Here is a 19,370-nt window from a genome sequence, read left to right on the forward strand (position 1 = left end):
ATGTCTCTTGCTGGGCCTGGATTCCCTCAGCTGGGGTTCGTCTTCCAGGGGCCGTCTTCGGGCTTGCTCTGGGCACAGGTCCCAGAGCATTCGGGCAAAGAGGACTGCAGACCCACATGGCCTTCCCTGCCTAGTGTGCTCTGTTCAGCCCCCCAGCCTGAGGTCCTGGGGTGGGAGGCCTGAGCCTGGGCTCCTGGGAGGAAAAGTATGTGGGACGGATGGGGGTAGGAGGGCGTAGTGGGGAGGGTGGCCTTCAGTTGTTCTCAAAGAGAGACAGGAGGTCATCGTTGCTATTGCTTGGAAGGTCGGGGGGGTCCAGGTAGGACAGGAGCTCATCGGGGTTTGTGAGTTCCGGCAGTAGCTAGAAAAGAAGAGGCCCAGTTGAGGTGGCTGAGGGTGGTCCAGAAAAAGGAGAGAGGGGTCTCTCTGGCCTGCTCACTTCCTTCCACTTGCCTCCTGGGGGTTCTACCTCAAAGACGGAAAACTAACAGTGTCAAGACTGGGTCTGAAGCTGGCTGCAAGACCAGTCCAGACCATTACATCTCTCCCGGGGCAGGCAAGTCTATCCTCAGCAAACGCCAAGGGCAGGGAGAACCTCAGCCTATCATTGGAGACCCACTGGGCTGAGCTCTTCTCTCAGTGTCAGCCTGAAGGCAGGGCAAGGGCTGGGTTTCCTTTTGGTTGTTCCTCTGTCCTCTCAGACCCCTCCCATGAGCAGCTTTGGGTCACCCAGCTTGCTGGCATAAGCCATCTGGTTCTAACCACGAACACAAGGCAGGACGTGGGAAGACCAGGTGGCCTCCACAGTGCTAGCCTGCCCTAGACTTCTCCCAGAATCTTAGTGAGTTTGTGGCTGTCTGTCTGTCCTGTCTTGTCCCTATGGTCCCTACATCCTATGTGACAACTCTTGTAGTATGTATGCCATGTAGGGGCAGAGGAGCTCCTGACTCGAGAAGCATCGCACTCACTGGTCTGGCTAAGGGAGGAGAGTTGAGTGGGAAACCAAGATTATCTGCAAACCAAAGACATAGCCAAATTCTCCCGGCTAAGAGCTCTCTGATGCCACTGGGGTGGATGCCCAGTATCTAGGGATGCAGACTGACTACAGCTTATAGCTCCGGGAGGGGGCAGGATGGGCAGATGCCCGGCCCCGCCCCTTCTAGACCACCGAGGTCTAAAGATGATGAGAAGTCCTTGAGTCTTAGCTTCCGACTTTGACCTTGTCTCCCCGAGTTATACCCTCTCCCACCCCCACCCCCACCTCCTGTCCTCCCACACGGAGGCTTCTTGGAGTGAGCAATGGAGCAAGCGGAAGCAGGGAATGGAAAACACATGGACAAGGAAACCGCAGGCAGACAAGACCAGCATAGACGATGGTGGGGGCGTTATTCTTAGCTCTTCCCCTGCCCAGGCCAGAAGGTAGATACAGAAATAGCAAGCTTGACATGGGGGTATGGGGAAGGATGTGGGAAGAAAGGCAAGGACCCTCCTGCACTATCTCCAAGGCCTCGGCCAGAGGGACCCTGCAAGGGCCTAGGAAGAAGATGGGTAGGTCTGGGGAACAGCATTATGGGGCCAAAGGGCTGATGGGTAAGGGTGGGCCTTGCATGACACTGCCCCATATGGGACATCCTAGTGCTAGAGTCAGGGGAGACTGGCTGGGGCCCACCCACCGCCCACCCACCTTTCCACCCGGGGCCTTGAGCCCATAAGTACCCCCCTTCTCTCGGGAAGGTCCTGGTGCCATGCCTGGCCCCAGACCAAGGTGTGTGGTGACCCCGACTTACATCCAGTGAAGGTTCCGGCATGTCGGATGCTCCCTGTGCTCCGGCCTGACCCTCTAAGGCTGAGGAGGGGTTAAAGGTCAGGTCGCTGTGTGGATGGTTGCTGGGAGCGGCCTGTGGCGGCTGCCGGGGAGGCTGGGAAGGAGGAGGAGCCCCACTGTGATGTAATGGAGGCCCTGCCTGGCTGCTGGGGTGTGGTACGTGCAAACCTTGTTGTATGGAGGGATGGGGCTGGTCAGAACTGCCAGCATGGGGCATCTGTGGAGGAGGAGAGAGTAGGAGAAAAGAGAGGTGAGGTGACGAGGCACAACGACGGGATGCCTGGAGAAAATGAAAACCAAACAAACCGGGAAGTAACGGACCCCAAACAAGGGCACCCCTCACAAAGAACAATGGTCTGGAGTACGGTAGAAAAAAAAAACAAGAAAGGAAGAAAAAAACTTATCCTCTCCAGCAACCAGGAAGGCTGTGAAGGGACACGTGGGGAAGGGGCCTCACTCCGCACAAAGCCTGGGAAGGGCCTTGAGCCAGGCACAGACCAGAGAGCCTCCCACCCCCACACTGTCACAACGAACAACAGCGAGGGCAGAATGGACAAGCAAATGGACGTGTTTCTGGGAAGCGGGTAGCTGCTGGCAGCGTGGTGCAGGCACCCCCTCCACCCCCCCCCCCCCCCGAGGACCAGGGCAGTGCAGAGCAGGCGTGGACACGGTACGGGCAGGCGTGCAGCTCAGGATTGGGAGTCTGACCCCCAAGTAGGACCCTGGCTTGTCAGTAAGGAGGAGACAGGTGTTCTGCCTGCCTCCCTCCCAGGACAGAACTCATCTGAGGTCAAAATGGCAGACTGGGGGGCATTTCAGGGTACTGCCTTCTCCTTGGTTAGCAATGGGCTTCATGCTGGGGATGGCGAGGAACAGGGCTGGGAGACTCTAAAAGGTCAGCTAGGGAATTTATCTTTTTTATTTTGCAATGTATTGAAAATCAGCTAGCTGTGGGTATAAGGGTCTTTATGTAAACTTGTGTCTGGTAATTGCTGTTTGCTGTTCCAAGAAGACGCTTCAAAGCAGAAGGCCTGAGGCTGTTCAGTACATCTCCAGCCAAGGCCTCAGTCTGCTGTGTGCATTTGAACAGGGCCACTATCGCCCCCACCTCCCACCCCCCACATACTGCGGAACAATAAATCAGCTTAGTAACCAAATGCTTCCTTGGTCTCAGGTGACTTTCATCTCTGCCCTATCTCCATTTCTGGGTTCTTCCTTGCACGGTTGGCAAGGGGCAATCATGTCACCCTTGGTCTCCCAGACCCCGGTTCTTCCTCCCATTTCTGCTAGAAGCTGTGTGTCTGCTGTGATCTGGTCTCTACCAAAAATCCTGGTGTACCCTTTCTTAGAGGGGACGCAGGGCTCCAATGTGACACTAGTATCACAGTGCTCCTCCAGCCCAGGTCCCCAGGTGACCCACATGTGGCATGAGATGAAGTGGCTGGAAGAAAAGGCCATATAGTGGCCAGCTGAGGGTCCTCCACTTGTCCTAGTGCCATCCTGAGGAGGCAGGGAGGAACTCCACACTCCCATCAACAGCTCAGCTCAGGGCAGAAACCGCAGGTCCTATCATACAGCTGTCTCCTTGACCTTGAAAAGAGCTAGACTGTTTCACGGCTCAGAGAACTGCTATTGTATCTGCCAATCTGTCGCCTGGTGTGGGAGAATTCTTGGGCAAGTCAATGGTTGGCTGGAACCCTCTAGCCAATCCCGGGCTTCCTGAGAACCCTCCGGCCATGTGCCCAGCCAGGCCCAGGCTGCTTTTAGCTAGTAGATATACTACCAAGGGTAGAGCTGGGATGGTTTCCCCACGTGGTACAAATGCATTCCTGGGTCTGGTTGCTTTCAGGTGAGTTGAAAGAACTGAGAAAGGACCAGGAACACCTTTGAAGAATCTCAAGGAGACCTCTGAGGTTGATTCAGCTTTGTAGAGTTTTGGGGGCAGGATGAGCCAGAAGCAAAAATGTTTCACTTGTATGGCCTTCCCTACTGTCTTCCAGGACTAGTGACTGTGAGGGCTTAGGGTATACAGTATGTGTGGGTGACTCCTAGCTGTGGAATGTTGCGGTCCTGGGGAGCTTAGAGATCAGTGGCTAGAAGTTGAAAACCTCACAGGGCACTTTTCTTTCTCTGTCTCCTCCTCCCCCGCCCCCCCTTTGAGGCAGGCTCTCAAGTATCCCAGGCTGACCTCAGCCTTGCTACGTAGCCAAGGATGACTCTGAACTTTTGATGCTCTTTCCTCTATCTCTGAGTTTTGAGACTGCAAGTGTGTACCGTGTCCTGACTGCTTATGCAGGGCTGGGGGAAGCACTCTAGCAACGGAGCTGTATCCCAGCCACAGTACTCATTCTTAGAGGGAGTCAGGGACATGAGTGCAACACCTTCCTTCTAGGCCATGTGAGAGATGAGAGGGCTCCTGTAAGTTTTCTGCCATAGGTCCTCCAACCCCACTACCAGGCACTGTGGAAACTCTGGACCCTCCCCGACTGGTATTTTATCTGTGGCCCTTATCTCCAAGGTGAGAGACCAACATGACTGAGGCCTTACAGAACCCACATTAGCCACTGGTTATCCTGACCCAAGGGGCATTTGCTACATAGAACATTCAAACAGAGGAAGGGATCAAGAGGATGGCTAGCTCTCTTGCCACTGTTGCCAAAGCCACAGGCAGGCATGGCTTGTGCTTAGCTCTGGGCATCTTGCTCCAAGGAGGGTGTCTCCAGTCATAGGGAACATGCCAATAAGTGGGAGACGAGACAAAGTCGGGCAAGTCGTCAGGGAGGTCAGATGTCCTGGGACCTCCTTTTTGCAGGTGCTGACGAGACTATGCATGGATGAAGACTCAGTCCCAGAGACTAAACGCCCGAGCATGGGAGCTAATTTCAGGGGGCTGGGATCACAGGCATCAGTGGAAGAGGAGCTTGGAGGTGATACATGTGGTCGCAGGCGGCAGCCTGGAGCTCTCCGAATTTCAAGAGGATCCAGCATCCTCAAAGAAACAGCCAAGTTGACAGGTACAGACCAACCATGTCAGCTTCTCTCACTTCCTCCTGAGCCCCCACATTTAATTCTTAGCTTTCTTTTTCATTGAGGAGGGAGCCAGGGTACCCACATCACACAAAGATCCCAAGGGAAAGCCCTCTGCCTCAGTTAGCCCGAGGTGAGGCTGGCAGGAGAACATGGGCGAATGGGAAGGTTGAGGTACAAATTGAAGGTACTCACAGTTTCCTGCATGGGGTGACTGAGGGGTTTCTCAAGGGCGGCCATGTTGTTGGGCATGTCCGGTGGGTGGGAGAGCTGGGGGGGCCCATGCATGAAGTCATTCATAGATGTCCCTCCGGGATTCCCATGGGGGAAGTCAAAGTTGCCATGGCCCTGGTAGTTGTTTCCTGGGATGGGAATAAGATGGGGATGGGGAGAGGTCAGCCAGAGGGAAGGTGGCTACCCTCCGCTGACAAGATTATCAAAGCCAAGTTTTTTCCCTCCCTTGAGACAGGCATGGCTCCTGAAGCATTTGTTTCTAGTTAGGTGATGGAGCAGTCATGCTTTTATCTCATGGGCTGTGGCATCCCAGGTATGTGGTAAAGCACCCCAAAAGGTGTGTGCTAAAGCCATCCACCAGGTGTGTGTGCAGCTCTGCTGTGACAAAGGGTCAAGCAAGAAGACACTGGAAGAGGCTCAGGCTCAGCCCATAGCAGGAGCTGCAGGCTGTTGTCTATTGGGACCACATTTCCTACCAAGCCCAGGCCCAGGGGCTATTCTGCTCTCTCCAAGAATACCAGGTCTAGGTGACAACCCAGCCTGTCCTGCCACTGTATCTCATACCCACGGTGATGGTGAGACACAGAGAGTTGGAATGCTGGGATGTTGGGGCCCTTGGCATGGGCTGTAGGACTCACACCAGTAAACTAATGACTTGAGTCCGCTAGTCAGTCATCTGGGCACCTTGGAGACCTAAGGTTAGGGATCTGAGTGACAGGGCCACCATCCTCAGGCAGAGGGTAGGATATTTTCTAGGAACCAAGTGGAAGGCAGTAGGGGTGATGCCTGAAGTCTGGAATAGCTGAGAGTAGGACCAAGCGATAGCAGCCTGGGTAAGCAAATGCTGGGCCTCCAGTACCTAGGCTTTCTCTCTGGGAGAGTGGGAGAGCCCAGAGGGTAGGGCTGATAGCCTGGCAGAGCAGGCTGTGGGACCTTTGGGCTCAGACCACTATTCTCCCATGTCTGGGGAGCTGAGAAATGTTTTTAGAGGGTGTGTCCCCTTGGGTTCTCTCTTTCATTTTTAAGATTTATTTAATATCTATATGAGTAATGTGGGTATGAGTGGCATCTTTTGCCAGCCTGAGGGAGCCTTGGGTCCCCTTGAACTGGAGTTATGGTCGGCTGTGAGTCCTTATGTGAGTCCTGAGAATGGAACCCAGGCCCTTTGCAAGAGCCATAAGTGCTCTTAAGCATTGAGCCATTTCTCTAGGCCCACCCTGCCTTTCCTTTCCCATTCGGTACCTGCTAGCATCAGCCCAGAAACCCCAAGGCCCTGATGGACCCAGGCTGTCCTCTTCCCCCTCCCTCCCTCCCTGGCCAGCATCACCTTACATACCTTGGCTGCTGTAGTCGTTGGAACCGGTGCCCCCAGGAGGAGGTGGGAGGGGGTAGGGTGATGGGCCAGGGCCCAGAGCGGCAATCATCTCCATGACATTGGGCATAATCATCTGGCTGGGGCTCATGGTTTTGAACCGCTTTGAGGGGATGCCATCAGGGTCGTCCTTGATGTGGAGGTCTGACTTGATGGGCACTGGCCGCCAACTGCACGTGGGGTCAATGGTGACCTCTTCAAACTCGGAGCTGACGGGGAGAGCAATGGTGGAGGGACTGAGGCTTAAAGTGGCTAGCTTTGGAGACAAGAGGCCAATGTCTACACATCTCCTGTGTCGGGACTGTGCATAGCCAGGACAGAGGCCTGGAAGAGGTATTCACATCTTGTTTGGTGAGATGACAATACTGAGGCTTAGAAAAGCAAGTGGTTGAGCCTGGGGCTACTGGCCCTAAGACATTACCCATGTCCCCCAAAGAGAAGTTCCTGCACTGGCTGAGTTCTGTCCCTAAGGTCAGGCTGCAGATTGGTGCCTGGACAGGGGAAGTACTCAGGACTGTCTGTGTCTCCCCTCTCTCCTCCAAGCCAGGCAGCACCTCTCTAGTGGGGAGGCTTCACTTACTGTTGGATGGCATTCAGGATCCCCCACATATACTGATCCACCTCCAGACCCTCGAGCAGAGCCGTTTTACTGGAAGAGAAGAACGAGGTTTGGTCTTTGCTCCTGGACACAGGACACAGCCCACCCATCTCCACTGTCCTGCCCCTGACCACACAATGGAGGCCGTATACATGTGTATATATGGCACACCTGAGTGCTATCTATTAGTGAGATCCAAGAGGCATGCTTTTGACGAGGGGCTCGTTTTGCCTGAAGGGTGGGTAAAACAGCTTAGAGCCCCAAGAAGAGACCAGAGGGCACCTCCTCTCTGCAAGGTGGGTATTGCTTACTTGCACACAGGACACCTCCAGGTCCCTCGCTCGCAATTCAGTTGGAGGTATGACTCCAGGTCAAAGCACTGTAAACGTAGGTGACAGAGAGATAAGTAAGATCAGCATTGTCAGAACACGCTTCGCCATCGCACTGGACTCCTAGGACTGTCAGAAAATGCTTTGACATGGCTCTGGATCCTCAGGAAGGCTTTAGTAACCAGGAAGAGCTTTTCTGTTGCTCACCCCACAGGACAGCCATGCTGTGCCTGCCACTACCATGCACCAGCCCTCACACATCACTTCCCTGTCCTCAAAGAAGCCCTTCTGGTCCCTGCACCCCAGGCAATTCTCACTGCCTTCGCCTCTTACTGAGGGCAGGGACTGTGGATTCTGGCATTCTCCTTAGTCCAGGGACCTGGGGTGAATCTGATCAAGGCCATCAGCCTGTATCAGATAAAGCAATCATATCACATGTCCACTCCTCCACACTCAGCGGGAGGCAAGTCCTGTCTGCCACTCAGCTTACAGGATGAACTGTGCTTCACCATGAGGCAGACGATGGTGTACCTGGGCCCTATGATTCTGCTCTGGGACACACATCCTGGGCAGCCCCTGCACAGTGGGTCTTTGCTAGCTTGGGTTGTCGCTTTCCCAAACTTGCTCAGAGCAGGTTCCTAACTACCCTGTGGTGTCCAGCCAGGAGCCTCTGCTGGTCTTCAATATTTGTTTGTCTAACTATTTCTGTACCATTATCCCTCCTCGGAACCCCAGAGATGGGTCCGAAGGAGAAAAGAAGACCGAGAGAGCAAGTAGAATTGGGTGCCAATGGCCACACTGACCTTCAGGGTGAGCAACAGGCCCCATGGGCCCCTCAGCCTACCCCTTGTCACCGTGCCAACTCTGTGCAGCCGGCCTCAGAGGTGCACTTCCTGGGACTGCTCACCTGCACGTGCTTGCAGTCATGGCCTCGAGCAGGCAGCTGTATGCGCCGGAATGTGATGGGGCACTTCAGAGACACCTTGATGGCGGTCTGCTCCACACCGTCCTCCCCGTTGAGAGTCGTGTTGCCCGAGGAGGCAGCCACACTGCTGAAATTCCGCTTGACTGTGGGGTAGGAGGCACAGGGTAAGGGCTGGGTGTTCTGCTGAGGGGTTAGAGCTAAGCGAGCTCCTAAACATGTCCTGGATTCCCCGCGCCTGCATTCCACATGTGATGCAGGCAGTGTGCATGTAGGGGAGAAAGGCTTGAGGAGATTCCCTTTTCTGAAGAACAGACCCCACCCCTCAATAGGAACAGGGACTTTCTGCGAAGCTTGCAGAAACCCAGTCTGGTGCTGCTCCTCTGATTTAACTGGGTCAGCAAAAAGCCCCCTCAGGTGCTTTCGCACTTAGCACTGCAAGTGGTGGGAATAAAAACCAGATGGCACGGTGGTATTCAAGGTCCTGAGGCAGGGAAACACTAAGGGACAGAGCTATAGGGAGGGGGGTGCTCACACCTCCCACAAGAGGTGCTCCAGGGCTTGGCATCCTGCATTTTCACCTCTTGAGGCTGGCCCCAGCCAACCTGTCCCAAGCCACCCAAACTCACTTTTCGTGATGCAGTGCTCAGCGGGCAGTAGGCGCTTCTTGAGGAGGCCCTGCAGCACAGAGCGCACGGAGGGCCGGTGTACCAGCTGCAGCACGAAGAGGTGGGACTGCAGAGAGAACAGAGGGGCTCAGTGCGGCCCACAGTTCCCACACCTGCCTCATCCGGAGCATATATGGTCCAGGCTACCCCATGCCCAAAGATCTTCAGGATCTCAATGACACCTCTCTAGAAGAGGGTATCCCCAGGACCTGGGAGGAGGAGGAGGGGCCTGGAAATCAGAATTAGGCCCAGGGCTGAGAGTGTGGGCCTCTAGAACAACTATCCTAGGCTAACATGGTGGATTTTTTTTTTTCCCACCAAAAAGCCTCCTGGCTGAGATTACAGTACACACGGCCTCAGGACTAGAACCCAGTAAATTTACTGTTCTCCTATAGTGACTTTCTTGTCAAGTGGGCCCATCTCTGCCATCCCTCCTCCAGGAAGCCTTCTAGGACTGTGCACCCCAACTCTTCATGCTATGGCTGTGCAGCCTCATGAAGCACCCCCATCTTAAGTAGTGTCTGATCTCTGTGGCCTCATCCCCTCTGCATAGACAGACGAGACCAGAGTGTTTCCTTTTGGACTCTTCAGAGACACCAGCAGAAGAAGGCAGGCAACTTACTGCCCTTTAAGTATCCCAGGGAAGGCCTGTGTCTCAGGCTCTAGGGACAGGTTTTTTAGGGACAGGAGGAGAGTTCCCCCCAAGTCATGTGTATAGGAGGGATACGCATATGTGCCTGTGTGTGCATGTACGTGTGTGTTCATGTGCACACGTGGGAGTGCATGCATATATACCCTCCCCACAAGCCCCACTGGACAACAGGAATTGATTTAAATTCATATTTAGCAGAGGTGGGTCTGGTGGGGAAAGGTGGTGGGAATATGAAAACTTCACGCAAATGGGTCAAGAGTAGATCACAGCTTTGGCCTGGCCATTGGAATAGGGATGGTTGTGCCTGAGATGGCATCAAGAAATACATGGAGGTATGCGGAGGACCAGTGGAGGCTGAGTGCAAAGGGGAAATGGCTGAGTCTAATGGAAGTGGCCAGAGAGTACTGCAGCTTAGATCACTTTGAAGATATTGAAAAATGTCCCAGGGTACGGCTGGGGACTCGAGGGAGGCCGATGGTGTGCTCTGTGTCCTGATTGCCCAGTCTACTCACACAGCAGCAGGCGGTGACAGTGATCTGGATGGTGTTGCGTCCAGGCTGGCATACATGCTTGAGGTGCAGGGGCTTGTGGGAGGTCTTGTTGTCGCCTCGCTCGATGGTGAGGGGTGTGGCGTTGACGCTGACCTGCACTGAGGCTGGCCAGTTGGTGTTCATCTGCCGGTCCTCGTGGTGGTAGCACTTGAACTGCAGCTCCAAGTCTGACCTGGGGAGGGCAGAGTGGGCATCGGGATCCTGAGTTCTCAGGGCCCCTAGTCCTTGGCCACAGCCTTTCCCTGATCCCTCACCCTAGAGTGGTGGTTCTCAATCTTCCTAAAGCTGTGACCCTTTAATACAGTTCCTCATGTTGTGGTGACCTGTCCAACCATACAATTATTCTTGTTGCTACTGTTATAGGTCTTTTTTTTTTTAAAGATTTATTTATTATGTATACAGTGCATATTAGATCACATGATAGATGGTTGTGAGCCACCATGTGGTTGCTGGGGATTGAACTCAGGGCCCCTGGAAGAGCAGACAGTGCTCTTATCCACTGAGCCATCTCTCCAGCCCCATAGATCTTAATGTAAATATCTGATATACAGGATATCTGATATAGACTCCACTCAAAGGGGTCGTGACCCACAGGTTAAGAACCACTGCCCTTGAGAGTCTCCCCTCCCTACAAATTCACATCCATCCTAATATCCTAAGCCCTTGCATTTCCATATCCTACACCTCAGCCACGCCCACATCCCTAGATGCCCTGCCTGCCTAAGAGTGACTCCTTCCTTAAGCCAGGGTCAGAAGGACAAAAGGACAGATTTTGTTTGACAAGACTGGCAGCAACACTGTGGCCCTCTTCAGGTGGTGGCAGGAGCAGCATCTGTGGCCCGTGTTTGGCTGTGTGCCCTGAAGCCTCGGGCCTCCTGACTTAGCGTCTCAGCTCCTGTGTCCAGAGTGCCCACCTAGTTTTTTGTTTTTTTTTAATTTTTAATTTTTTAATTTATTTTTTGCCTGTGATATCCTACTGATTGTCCAAAGTTGTGAGAGTTTGAACATGCTGGGAGCAGAGGCCCACTTCCAGCCCTGAGGAGGCCTTCCTAGGCAGCTGTGTTGGGATGAGGCTCCATGCCAAGCCTTGGGTGATCCTTGCTTAATGACCAAAGACCTAGGAAGGGGTTTTGGAATCTAGAAGCCCCCAGTTCAAACCTTAGCTCTACTTCTTGTTGTGAGAACTCACATTCTTTAAAATACTGCTCTAGTCTTAGTTTCCCCTTCAATCAAAAGGAAAAGCATTGCCTCTTTCAAGATCTTGGAGGTCATGCACAGAACCTGGCCCGTGCAACTTGAGCGCAACCCTGTGGGTTGTCAGATCCTTGCAACATACAGAGATTAATAGGCCTACCTAGGCCTGCTGTTCTCGGCAGCCTCTTCTCCTCACACTGCCAGCTCTGACCACATGAGCCATGTTCGGGTTGATGGTTTTCCCTTTTGCCAACTCATCACCTTGGGATACCCTCTTCCTAGCCTTTAGGGCTCTGCATGCCTCCTCACCCTCCAAAAAGTCCAGCCAACACTAAGGACTTGGGTAACAGCTGTTCCCAGCTGTTGATGCTCGGTTCCTCTCCTGTGGGTTCCCCGTGACATTTTCAGGGCCTTGCCTAGCACAGGGCCCTATAGATGATGCTGAAGAGGTGACAGTGACAGGAAGCTACTGCCAACACCTGTGCAAGACCACTCCAGAGCCTGGGGTAGGAAGTCACCATGCAGGTTACCTCACCTCCACATCAGCGTCTGGTGAACCGTGGGCCGCAGGTGGAACACGTGGTTGCTGACGGCCAGGTTGTGCTCCAGGCGGAAGGGCTCCAGAACCACGCCATCCCTCACGGGGAACGTGAGCCGTAGCTCATCATTGTGGTTGGCTGGGCAAAGACAAGGACCATATGAGTGGTGAGCACCCCAACCTTACGGTGCTGGGGACGGATGGGACTCACTCACCCATGCGACACTGCCTTGGGAAGCATGCTCAAAGACCACAAACGTGGGCCAAGAGTCACAGAAAGCGTGGTGTGTCCGACCACATGGCTGAGAGCCTGTGGCTTCCTCTAGCTCAGCTGGCTCACCCTGCCCTGCAATCCCATTTCTCTCACTGGCCTCTCCGTACCTGAAGACCTAGGCTCTTCCTGGTGGCTAGGGGCAAGGACACCACCACACCAGATGTCGCTGAAAGAAGAGGATTCTTATTCTCAGCCCTCCTGCCCTTTCTGCATAGCTCCCAAGCCAGGTAGCTGGTTTCTGAGCCTTCTGACCTTGCCCATTGGAGGCCTCTAGACAGAGGCAACTGAAGAACGGAAGAATGGGTACTGTGGACTCCTCACCTGGGGGTGGTGGCAGAGCGCTCATATTTGGCTTGATGTCAGGTGGGAAAGGTGGCTTGACATCTTGGCTGGGGGACAGGTAGGGAGGTATGCTACTCCCAGGCGTCATGGGGGGCGTTGGGTTCCCTGGAACGGGTGAGTGGGGGTAATTTGCCACAGGAACTGGCCTGGGAGGCTGGAAAAAGACACCAGAAATAGGTTATAAACTCACGGGGAGGTAAGTCAAGGGAAGGGAAGGTCAAGCTGTGGACATATACTCTATCTGTGTTGAAGTCCTAGCCTAAGGCTACCCCTCATCCCAAGGGGGAGGCCTCTTTCCTGCAAGATCCTCCTCCTTTTGGAGGACAGGAGGGACTGGGAAAGGACCTTGTCCCTTATCAAAGTTCATCCTGCCAAGCCCTTCAGGGACAGGTACATTTGGGGGTTCCCACAGTTAGGGGTCAAGGGGACACAGGCTCAGTGTGCTAGGGACTTGTTTAAGCTACACCAGGAGGAAAGGGCAGCTGCCTCCCCACCTCCAGCCCCCACCCCACGTTGCAGTTCTAGGTCACATTCCTTGGCCCTGTTTGGGGGAGGAGTCCCAGTCCCTGCGGTCCTTTCTCCTCACTGTCTTTGGTTTTCTGTAGGGTTCATACTTGTCCTTGTCACTCATTAAGGCAGTGAACTCTAGGTCCTGGGTAAAGCTCTGCCTCAGCAGATGGCCAGGGAGTACTCCCCTCTCCCACCGTGGACCCCTAAAACCATACAGAGATGCTGGGGCAGGAAGGCAAGGAGTGCTGGAGCCTGCTGATGGGTCACTCACCCTGTTGACGCTCCCTTGGCTGTAGCTGCTGTAGCTGCCTCCAGAGAAGGTGTTGTTCTGCCCATTAAACTGTTCTGGCTGTTGAAATAAAACAAGACAGTGCAATGAACAGAGGGCAGAACAGGCCCATGGCCCGACTCTCTGGGAGACATGCGTGTGCTGGGGAAGAGGGTACTAAGATGGGGTCTCCAGGACCAGGGTGGAAAGCAGAGGGGCCCGAGTTTTGCCTCTTTTGTTCACAGACACAACTTTAGCAAAAAGACTCCAAAATAGCAACAGATAGGGGTGTCGCAGTCTGAGCCAAGTGGTAAGCATAGGCTGCCGCATAAAGTACGGAGGGGTTTTCCCTTCTGAGAACGTATTTCGCAATAACCCACTGGAAAAAGTTAAATGCCCAAAGATCTTTATCACAGCAGCATTGTAAAAGTGAAAAATGAGAAGCGAACTTCCAACACAGAGAGCAGGGTGAGCTATGGTGCCGATCGCCTCCATGGGCTGCTAGCCAGAAATTGAGACAAGGACGGAGACAGCCCATAGCAACAAGCGTACAACAAGTGTCGGGGGGTGGGGGCAGGTGATGGGGAGGGACTCAAGACCACAGTGGCACTTATGCTGTCACTATCATGTTCTGTGAATATAGAAAGGAAAGCTACCGCCTGAGCCCATGGACACAGCTGAGCTCCCAGAGAAAGGCAGGAATGTCACCCCCGCCTCAATTTTAGGAATATACAGAGGGTTAGAATGCTGCTGAGAGTGGGGTTACATATGCGAGTGCCTGGGGTACCCTGAAGATGGGACTCACCTTGTAATACTGCCCCATGTTGACTGTGGGGGGTGGGTACTGCCCGGTGCTGGGTTGGCTCGGCATCCTTTGTCCGGGGTAGTTGGGAGATGTGAGTGGCCTTGGGGGGTTAGGGGTGGGGTACTGGCCTGGCTGGGTGGGGAACTGGCTGTTTGGTCCATATTGCTGGTTTCCATAGTTGGGCTGTAGGAGTGGAGAAGGGACAGGGGCAGGTCAGTGGTGATGTACTCATGAGGCAGGTCCGGGCCCGGGTTTTTCTTTTCTTTTCTTTTTTTTTTTTTAAGATTTATTTTATTGGTGGGCATGGTGGCGCACACCTGTAATCCCAGCACTCGGAGGGTGTGGTGGGGGGTGGGCAGGCATGTGGATCTCTGCGAGTTCGAGGCCAACATGATCTACAAAGTATGTCCAGGACAGCCAGGGCTACACAGAGAAACCCTGTCTCAATACAAAACAGATTTATTTTATTGCCAACATATATGTATATGCAGTATGTACATGTCTTGTGCCTGTGAAGGTCAGAAGAAAGTATTAGAATCCCTAGAATTATGGATTATGAGCCACTATGTGGGTCCTGGGAACTGAACCTGGCTCCTCTGCGAGAGCAATTAGTGTCCTTAATCGTTGACCCACCTCTCAGCTCCCCAACTCTCTTCTTAGCAATGTTGTCTCCTACCCTCAAGACGCCCTCTCTACCTGTCATAGGGAGAGAATGAACCAGAAAGTACTGGAAGCCTCTGCCTGCATTGACATCCAGGGACACCACATTCTGTATGTCCGGATCATAGGCTACCTCTCCATAAAACTATTCTTCTGGAAGCCTGTGCCCTCAGAACTCCATGGATGCTTAGGGTTCCTCAGCATTCAGTCCTTAAGCATTCCTCTGTTTCTCCCAAAGCCTGTGTCTCCTAAGGCTGTGTTCCCCAATGTGTCAGGGAGATGCAGGTAACAGAATTTTCTTCCAAGAGGTGACAAGCCCTGCAGAGAGACTGATGTGGAGAGTACTGTCCCTATGTCCTACACTGAGCAAAACATATACCCAGTGTCCCGTTCTTAGCAGTGTCAACCCACTATCTACACAGCTGCGGGAGAACTAGTCAGTGAGGGCGATGAATGACAGCCCCTACTGTAGAGGTGACTCATAACAGAGACAGTACCACCTCCTGCCAACTACCCTATCTGGAACAGTGGATGATCCAAGGCTTCCTGTAACTTAGGTAGTCAGAGCCAATGGTTCCCTGCCTGTCTACTCAAGAATATTCACTGTCTAAGAGTCTCTCATCCTCTAGGCTCAAATCTAGTTGGTAGCAATGCTCCACTGCCTTGAAGTACACATCAGAGTGGGCAGTGCTCGAGAACTTTCCATGATTCTCACTGTGGGGTGAAGGGGCTGGTACCTGTGTGTCCGCCAGTCTACAGAAGTGTTAAAGGGGACCAGATAACATGACTCCGCCTTCACTAAGGTGGTACCTCTGTGTGTGTGTGTGTGTGTGTGTGTGTGTGTGTGTGTGTGTGTGTGTCTTTTTGAGAAAGGGTTCTCTGTGTAGCCCTGGTTGTCCAGAAACTTGCTCTGTAGACAAGGCTGGCCTTGAGCTCACAGAGAACCACCTGCCTCTGTCTCCTGAGTGCTGGCATTAGAGGCCTGCATCACCACCACCTGGCTAGGTTGTACCACTTCTAACAAGGGATGAACATGCTGCCATGAGGCGGAGGCCAGAGCTCCAGACAGGGCCCCACCCAGCCTTTACAACATGAACCAGCTGGGCAGCAGCAGGGTTTTGTGGCAGACTCCTTTAGTAAGAACAGAGGGCCTCAATGCAGGGCTCTCGATAACCAGTTCTTCTACAGTCTCATCTCAGCTCAGCAGCCTGAGGCACAGACATGCATGCCCAGTGCAGCCAACAGACTATCAGGAGGTTGAGGGTGTTAAGAGGAACAACTGTGTGGGGCTGTGCTCTGGGAATGAAGCCAGTGGCTTAAGGCCCCACCCCAAGAGTAGCCAGGGATAGGAGGGGGCCCATTGGCCTCTGAATTTCTCTCTCTGAACAGGTACCCTCTGGGTTGAGGCTCAGGGCTTGAGTCAGCCTCCTGAGCATATGTGAAGCATGCAGCCCCGTGTTCTTGAGACTCAGGCTTAGGACACCTGCACCAGTTATCACATCTAAACTCTGTGAAAGTGGCTGCTGAAGGGACCTGTGTCGACGGAGAACTTATGCTTCTGAGGATTAGAAATCTGCTGAAGGCCACAGCCTTCACCAGCCAGATGGATGTGATCCGAGAAGATGAAGAGCTGGGGTGCCATGCTTTAAAAAGGGCATCTTGGGGCATGCATGCTAAAGACAAGCTTTACTGGGGTGAGGTGGCGACACCTGCTGGGCCAGGATCCTGGTTTCTGTGCTGCTTAGTTTTCTGAGTGTCACTGAGACCCGGTGATATCTGGTACCTCTGCTGGGAGACCCAGAGTAGGTATCTTGCCCAGTAGAGCTACTATGATGGAAGTAAGCCCAAGCAACACATTGCCTGCCATCTGATGGCCTCCCTGACACAGTCTGTACTAGAGGGTTTGTTTGGCAGCAGCGTTCACTCTCTAGTGGCTCTCTGCATTGGGTCCTCACCCAAAGTCATCCAGTTAGTGTTGAGCCTGGACAGGAGTGAGCAGTCATCACAGTTTCTGCTTCTACCCTTTACTATGGTCCCTGTGTCAATGCCCCTTCCTTTCCCATCCCCCACCTGTTGTCACACTTACCTCTCCCGGGTATGGCCTCTTTATGCTCTGAATAGGGAGGGACTGGGGCCGGGGGCCTGGGTAGGTCTGCTGGGGCATCCTTTGCCCGTGTGCGCCAAAGGGGCTGATGCCAGGTGGTCGGGGCTGGTTCATGCCCATGGGAGGGCCGCTCATCCCCGAAGGTGTCATGCCAGCTGCCATGCTGGCAGGGTTCATGCTGCCCCCCATGGAGGCAGGCCCCCGAGGCCCGGGTTGGTTCATGAATTGGCTGTTATACGCCTGGGTGGGACCCATCTGGAAAGAGGAACACACCTTCAACGGGAGAAGAAGAAAAAAAAAAAGAATAAAATGCCACATGCATTGAAAGTGCAGGAAGGGAAGGTTAAGGGGCTGAGGGGAAGGGACACTTTCTCATGTGCCTGCAGCCAGGAACCAGGAGGTCTCAAAGGACCAGTCCTCCAGGGCTCACTACTGCCCTCTGCAGGTCTCATGGGAAAATGCAGCTGGGAGTTTAGATAGGGCAGGGAGCAGTCACTCTGATGCACAGGCAGCATTCCCAGGGAAGCAGGCAGGAGACAGGGAAGAAGGCAGGGATGGGAGGGGTACAGGGAGGACACAGGAAGAGGCGGATGAGGATGGAGGCTGAAGCCTTTTCCTGAAAGCCCTGGCCTTGTCTTTGGTCAGCGGCCAATGGAGACACCTCCCACACCCCCACCCCACCCATACACTGAGTGTGATTAACCCAGCCCGCTTCCTCCTGCCCACCCCATACCCTTCCTCTGTGCTTCTGCCCTGCATGGTTGTGGGGTTCCCCTCTTCACACCCACCCTGTCCTTTTGAAGGTCATTGGATCTATGATGAGGCCTAGGTGAAATCCACAGAGTAGGCTAACAGACAATAACGGCCTCAGAGGTGATTGGGAACACACTAGTAACAAAGCCATTTTAGGCACAGAGCCCATTGTTTGGTTAGCAGGAACTGAGACCAACAGGGTACTTCTTCCTCCAAATACACACATGAGCTACCAACCCACGCAGAGCAAAGCACATAAAACACCCCTGCCACACCCAACCATACCACCACACCCATGCCCTGACACACACCCTTCTAGGGGCTTCCAAGGTACCCATGGCACCTTATATTCAAGATCTCCCCAGTCTGGGTGAGGCCAGACCAGGAGGCAGGAACCCTTACCGGTCCATACTGGTTTATATCCTTGTTCTGTGTCTCTTGCAAGGCTGCCACTGTAGCTGTGGCTGTGGCTGTGGCTGTGGCGGCTGCTGCTGCTACTGCAGCTGCTGCAGCAGCAGCAGCTGGTTGGGTGAAATCAGCAGGAGGTCGGGTGTGTGGAGGGATGCCCATGCCTGCAGGGGCACTAGGACCCCCAGGGTAACTGTGGAGAAGGAGGGAGGGGTCAGAGAGTGATCTCAGGCTGACCCTGGGACAAGCCCAGGGCCAGGAGGAAGTCTACAGCTGCGGCCACACACGCTGTGCACCTAGCTTGCAGATGTGAGGCCCTGGATGGGAACTGGGACTCCTGGGGTTGGCAGCTGTTCTTGCTACTAGTGATGATGAAGCCACTTGTTCCTTGAATCTTTGCTGATGCTAGGACATTTCCACAGCCTCTCCACTTTCCCTTGGCCACCACAGCTTAACTTCTAGTGGACCTGAGCAATGTATGGCGATGTGCGTGAGGCAGAGGTGTGGACATGGACTGGGGAGTGTGAGACTCCTGTTTTGAACTACAAGAAACCCAGAAATTTTGTCCCTAGAGCTCGGTGGACCCTAGAGCTAGGTGGACTGAGGTCAAGGTGGCTTAGATAGGGGAGGACGGCTTGCCTGTTTCTGCCCCTTCCTCACAGCAGTCTGAGGCTGGAGACTCTAGCCTCCATTTCATCCTTCCTCTACAGGTCAGGGAGGCAGAGGGCTTTCTGAAGAAACTTTGGACAGGAGGGGCCCACTGTCACTGCTCTTCAATTCTCCCAGTTCACCACATTGTCTTATAAATCACAAAGACACAAGGCTAAGAAGGAAGTGACAATGTAGCCTTTGTGCCCCTGTGGGGCTGATGACAGCCTGATAAGACACATGGCAGAACTGTCTTCATATCCTGGACCAGGCAATGTGGAGCTGGAATTCAGAGTCAGAGTCCTTCCTAGATTTGGGAGGAAGGCAGGGCTAACATTCCACCAGAGAAGGGTACCACACCAGGTTGGTCACTTACCTGGCTCCGAAGCCCCCGCTACCAGGGTAGCCGGGCCGGCCATACATGTTGGGCTGGATATAGGGCTGTGCGGGGCCAGCTTTGGTGGAGAACTGCTGCTGCTGCCCTGCGAACTGCGGGGAGTTGAGGCCGGGGTTGCTGGTGCTCATGCCCGATGCCATGGGGTTGCCACCTGGGTTCATAGGGTTGTTGGCATTGGCCATAGGGTTCCCAAGGACCTGCAAGCAGAGAGAGGGTGGCTGTCATCGAGGTCAGTACTTGAGGCAGTGTGGAGAAAGAGGAACAAGAAAAGAGTGAAACACCGCAGGGAGG

At 53.8% G+C, this 19,370-nt stretch overlaps 1 protein-coding gene across 6 annotated transcripts in view; it reads right to left on the reverse strand.

Annotated features, from left to right (window-relative positions):
• Positions 1-230: 230 nt before the first annotated feature.
• The window catches only part of Zmiz1 (zinc finger MIZ-type containing 1), a 199,128-nt gene continuing 179,988 nt past the window's right edge, over positions 231-19,370 (reverse strand). For 4 of the 6 annotated variants that reach the window (XM_051142219.1, XM_051142231.1, XM_051142262.1 and 1 more), the window contains 16 exons: positions 19,059-19,276; positions 18,029-18,227; positions 16,856-17,146; positions 14,110-14,292; positions 13,308-13,385; positions 12,506-12,680; positions 11,908-12,049; positions 10,140-10,350; positions 8,937-9,042; positions 8,293-8,453; positions 7,368-7,435; positions 7,039-7,107; positions 6,423-6,667; positions 5,048-5,214; positions 1,788-2,042; positions 231-361 (listed from right to left, as the gene is read on the reverse strand). In XM_051142219.1, coding sequence (XP_050998176.1) covers positions 254-361; positions 1,788-2,042; positions 5,048-5,214; positions 6,423-6,667; positions 7,039-7,107; positions 7,368-7,435; positions 8,293-8,453; positions 8,937-9,042; positions 10,140-10,350; positions 11,908-12,049; positions 12,506-12,680; positions 13,308-13,385; positions 14,110-14,292; positions 16,856-17,146; positions 18,029-18,227; positions 19,059-19,276 — 2,676 coding nt within the window. In that variant the 3' untranslated portion in view covers positions 231-253. The remainder of the gene's footprint in view (positions 362-1,787; positions 2,043-5,047; positions 5,215-6,422; positions 6,668-7,038; positions 7,108-7,367; positions 7,436-8,292; positions 8,454-8,936; positions 9,043-10,139; positions 10,351-11,907; positions 12,050-12,505; positions 12,681-13,307; positions 13,386-14,109; positions 14,293-16,855; positions 17,147-18,028; positions 18,228-19,058; positions 19,277-19,370) is intronic. The other 2 variants (XM_051142241.1, XM_051142247.1) reach the window with 2 other exon arrangements.

This window comes from Acomys russatus, chromosome 3 (genome assembly GCF_903995435.1).
Source record: "Acomys russatus chromosome 3, mAcoRus1.1, whole genome shotgun sequence".
NCBI lineage: Eukaryota > Metazoa > Chordata > Mammalia > Rodentia > Muridae > Acomys > Acomys russatus.